We start from the raw sequence: 4,818 nt of genomic DNA, 5'->3' as shown, positions 1-4,818 counted from the left end.
AATTTCCGTGTCCTCAGCTCGCACATTGGTGCCGGGCCAAAACTGCGGGCAGCGGGTGGTACTAACTGGGGGCAGAAGCGTGCAAGAAGAGCTGGCAGCAGTGGGCTGCTGTGTGGGTCATAAACTCCGTGCTCCACTGTGAATTGCCACTTTGAACTCCAGCTTTGGGCTACCAGGTCTAGCTTTTGCGGAGCAAGCAAACTTTATTTTCAGGAACGGGCTCCCATCCATACAACGCTGTGTTTCAAAATATTACAATAATAACTGTCGCAATGTGCGGCGACTACTGTCCAATGGCCTTGGTGGACTATTGAGGAGAGCCGTCCGCGTAATAGCCCGAGGCGATGCAATCGATACCCGCAGATTTGGGGAAGGGAGAAGGCGAGTTCTGGAATGCAAGGGGCCAAACGAGCGAACAGACAGGCAACGTTTCTATTGCTCTGTTTACTCCGAACTTGCCACATTGGGTAATTGACTCTACCCTTTATCCCGAAATAGCGCTTCCCCTGCCCCATCGCCCCCAATACCCCCGCCCCAGGCTGCTATCGCAGACGCCATCGATAAGCGATATTACCCACTCGCTACGCGCACGACGATGTCGGCATTGGACACGCAGGGCTACAGTGTCCGCAGGAAAACAGTCCTGCGTGGGCAGTAGACAGCCACCACGCTATAAAAGGACCAGCACGCGGCCGTGTCGTTGCTTCCAACATTCACTCAGACATCCAAACCAAACCAGTATCTGTCAATACGCTCACTACTCTGCATTCTCAATCTCCACGAATCACAAACCAAGTGGTCCTTGTCTATAGCCTTACTCTCAAAATATCTTTCTAATCTTCATGATCTCGAACCCAAAAATGCAGTCTTCGGTCTCTGCCCTTTCTCTCTATGCTCTGTCTGCCAAGCAGCAAGAGTTCCTGACCCAGATCGCTGGCTCATTCCACGTATCCGACGACCAGCTCTCGACCATCATCACCAAGCTCGAGTCTGAGCTTGCCCGCGGCCTCAAGACCAACGAGCAGTGCGAGCTGTACATGTCGCCGTCGCTCGTCAACTCCCAGAAGACCCCGACGGGCACTGCCCTCAGCATGGCCATCGAGTCTTCCGGCAAGCGCGTGCGTCTGAACTCTGTGACATTCAACGCCGATTCGTCGATTGCCGACACCAAGACCCAGATCTTCATCACACCTACCCAGTGCATGGCCTCGGTCGACAGTCTATTTGAGCATGTTGCCTACAGCATCCGTGAGTTCCTCCACAACTACCACCTTGATGAGATTGCCGTCGAGTCGCCTCTGCCTCTTGGTTTCACCATTGGCTTCCCAGTGAGCAACTGCGGCGTGTGCGAGTCGACCAAGGAGGACTCGATTGACCTTGACGGTGCCGATATCACACAGTTGCTGCAGGACGTAGTCATCCGCCACCATCTGCCGGTGCAGGTCACCTCGGTCACCAACAACACTGTCAGCGCCCTGGTTGCTGCCCAGTTTGCTGACAAGACCACTCGCGTGGCTGCCTCGTTCAACAATGGCGTCAATGCTGCGTACTACGAGCCTGTCAGCAATGTCGAGACGTTCTCGTCTGCGGGTGTGACCAGGAATGCCAAGGTTGCCATTAACACTGAGCTTGGCCGGTTTGGCTCCTCCTCTGGCGTTCTGCCGCAAACCATGTGGGACCGCCGCATCGACCGCGAGTCGCGCAACCCCGGTCTGCGTTCGTTCGAGAAGCTGGTTGCTAGCCAGTATCTGGGTGAGATTGTGCGCAATCTGATCACTGACTTTATTGACAAGCATTTGCTGTTCTCGGTCAACTGCCCGGTCAAGGAGATCAGCACAGAATACTCGTTCCACACTGCCTATATTGGCAGCATCATGGACGACGAGACCAGGGACCTGGAGCATGTCGACGGCATTATTGCTGCTGAGTTTGGCATCGAGACCTCGCTGGCCGACCGCCAGATCGTCCGTGCTCTTTGCGAAATCGTCGCCGCCCGCGCCTCGCGCCTGTCGGGTGCCGCGCTGGCTGCCCTGATCCTCAAGAGCAATGCCCATGTGGACTGTGCCTCGATTGCTCTCAGTGGTGCGCTGTTTGACATGAACCGCAAGGTCTACGAGCACACCATCGCAACCCTGCAGGAGCAGCTTCAGCGGTCGGCAGCCACAACGGCCACGGTCAGCCTGCAGCGCCGCGACTCGGATCTGATCGGTGCTGCTATTGATGCGGTCTGCTATTAAGAGCCCATGGCTCAAATATCCATCTTGAATTAGACAAATTGACTGTAAAAAACATTCCAAAAGCTTACCAAGCTGTCATACATGGACATGTCTGTGCCTGGCTGTGGGTTGCGGACCAAGATGCTGAAATGCGACTTGTCCCGCTCAAGCGCCTCTCTGACCTGCTGGGTACAGTTTGGCTGAACAAACAGCGACTGCCACTTTTCAACCATCTTCTCTATCGTCTGCGGATCCGCTGCATAAAGGTCGTATTGCGGCGATATTGCCCCGCGGTAGACGATATAGTCGCGTAGCATGGCGATCTGGCACCGCTTGTTCAGCTGGGCTAGCTGCATGATATATGTTGAGCGGAACTTGCTGTGCGTGTCTGCAAGAGCGGCTAGTGCGTGTGCATGTGCGGGCACCAGCTTCGATAGCTTGGTATCGATGTTTCGTAGGAGCAGAACGTGCTTAGTAAACTCGGCTACAACCGCATCTGTCAGATCGACGTTGGATGTATTGGATAATGCTGCCGCCAGAACCATGTTGACTGACTGACCAAGACACGAGTCCGGGTCTGTCTTTTGGAGGAGTTGGCCGATCAACACACCGCAACTCCCATCATCCATATGCGAAGCCTGGCTGCACAGCGCCTCTCCAAGTGCCAGCGCCTTTTGCTCGCCAGATCCTGTCAGATAATTGACCTCTATTTTGAGTCGCTCAGCCGAAACCATGTCGCCCTTGCTGACTGATGTGCTCTGCTGCTCGAGTAGCCCGGACGCAATCGTCGTGCTTAGCATCGACAGGGCGCTCTGCTCCCTGGCTGATTCTAATTGCCTTGAGATGTCCCTAGCTAAAGACGCTACGGTTTTGTTATTGCCGCTGTCGGATCCGATGGCGCCAGGGTAATGCTGCAATGCTGCGATTCGAACGCTATGTGGGGTGAACTGGTTGGCAATTATTCTGGACAGTATCTCCTTCTCGCAGGGCGTGTCGAGGCTGGGGTTCAGGTATGTTTGCAACAGGTACTCTTTTGACACTTCTGGGTTGTGTGAGCGCACCAGATACACGACCTGATTCAGAACCTTGCTGCGCACATGGGGCTCATCTATTGTCGGCCACAGGAGATCGACGTGTTGCGACCAGGGGATAAGCGTCTCTGTCAGATACTTTGGAGTCCACGATGCGGCTGTCTCGATAATCGACTGTTCGCCAGCAAGGATTATATGCGCTATCTGTGCACTAAGGGTTCCCATGGTATAGCTAGAGTTTATGCTGCATATTTGGCGGCAGTGACAACAGATGGCATGATGTGGCAAGTCTGGCGTTACCAGCTGCGCTGATATGGGAATGGGCAGTGATAAGTAATGGCATGCAGCACCCACATACTCCAGGGACAGTATCGCATGCGGTGCCTTCACATGGGCCATGCTGCTGGCCCAGCCCGGTACCAATTGACTGGCGCAGACACTCTATACTGTTCGCCGCCGAACCGAGCGCAGGGGCTTGATCGGCCCAAGGCAAATGGATTTATAGCGTGATCACAACAGCACGCAAGCGGCTCTCGTACTCTAGCCTGCCTTTTTCTACTCCAGTTTCGCTGCTAATTTCACGATAACCCAGCATTACAATCCAGTTTCGCAGACAGCAGCATGGCGGACACGAGCATCGAGGAGCCCCTGGACCTGGTTCGGCTGAGCCTGGACGAGCGCATTTACGTCAAACTCCGTGGCGACCGGGAATTGCGTGGGCGGCTGCATGCATACGACCAGCACCTGAACATGGTGCTGGGCGAGGTCGAGGAGACCATCACAATTGCCGAGGTCAGCGACGAGTCGGCGGCATCGACAGTACGGACCGTCAACCGCAAGGTGCCCATGCTGTTCGTCCGCGGCGACGGCGTCATTCTGGTGTCGCCGCCCTCGCGCTCTTGAGGAAAATTATTTCGCAGCAGCCAATAAAAATTTTTGTACACTTTTTTCCAACGCGGTGTTGACCAAGGAAGAAAAAAGCTCAAGTCCCACTCGGTGTGCCTGCAAGAACACAAGCAGCTCTTTCTCGCCTCTTGCTTGCTGCATGCTCTGCTCTTTGTCCGTTTCCTACGCGAGTACTAGTCGCGCTGTTTTTCTGCCTCTCGAATCCACGGCTATTAATGCACCTGGTCGTACGCGCAGGAGTACGAATCTGCCTCTAGAACACCATTCCCCAGCTCGACACCAGGCCAAATGACAAAGGCGCTGCAGACCGACAAGCAAACAACAATAGCGTCGCCGCCGCGAGCCCCGCGCGGGCGACCTCGGGGCAGTCGAAGCCGCGGCCGGCCCCCGTCCAGCGCAGCGCGCGCGCCTGGGCGGCGACTCGGGAGACCGCCCAAGGCGGCCGTTGAAGCGGGCAGCCACGGGACGGACGACGAGGGAGCGCCCAAGCGGCGTCGCCCCTACGTAAAGCGCAAGCCTAAGCCGCAACCGCCACTCGACCCAGATGCACGTGTGTTCTTCTCCAACCGCCTCGACGCACACGCTGCAGATACCGGGCGGTTTATCCCAAAGGACGAGGATCGGCTGGCTTATGAGGAGGCACAGACAAAAGCTGGGCTCGTCGA

The 4,818-nt window shown here is 55.8% G+C and overlaps 1 protein-coding gene across 1 annotated transcript; it reads right to left on the bottom strand.

Annotated features, from left to right (window-relative positions):
• Nucleotides 1–500, bottom strand: DL89DRAFT_101088 (uncharacterized protein). The gene has a single exon (XM_040882987.1). The coding sequence runs from the start codon at nt 462–464 to the stop codon at nt 210–212; it is 255 nt and encodes an 84-aa protein (XP_040739649.1). The 5' UTR covers nt 465–500; the 3' UTR covers nt 1–209.
• Nucleotides 501–4,818: the final 4,318 nt, after the last annotated feature.

Source organism: Linderina pennispora (assembly GCF_002104995.1).
Source record: "Linderina pennispora strain ATCC 12442 chromosome Unknown DL89scaffold_29, whole genome shotgun sequence".
NCBI classification, from domain to species: domain Eukaryota; kingdom Fungi; phylum Kickxellomycota; class Kickxellomycetes; order Kickxellales; family Kickxellaceae; genus Linderina; species Linderina pennispora.
The sequence above is the reverse complement of the archived record's forward strand: the minus strand, read 5'-3'. Positions and strand labels throughout refer to the sequence as shown.

Coding starts and splice junctions, on each gene's coding strand:
- DL89DRAFT_101088 (XM_040882987.1), bottom strand. CDS start 464: ATGTGGCAAGTTCGGAGTAAACAGAGCAATAGAAACGTTGCCTGTCTG.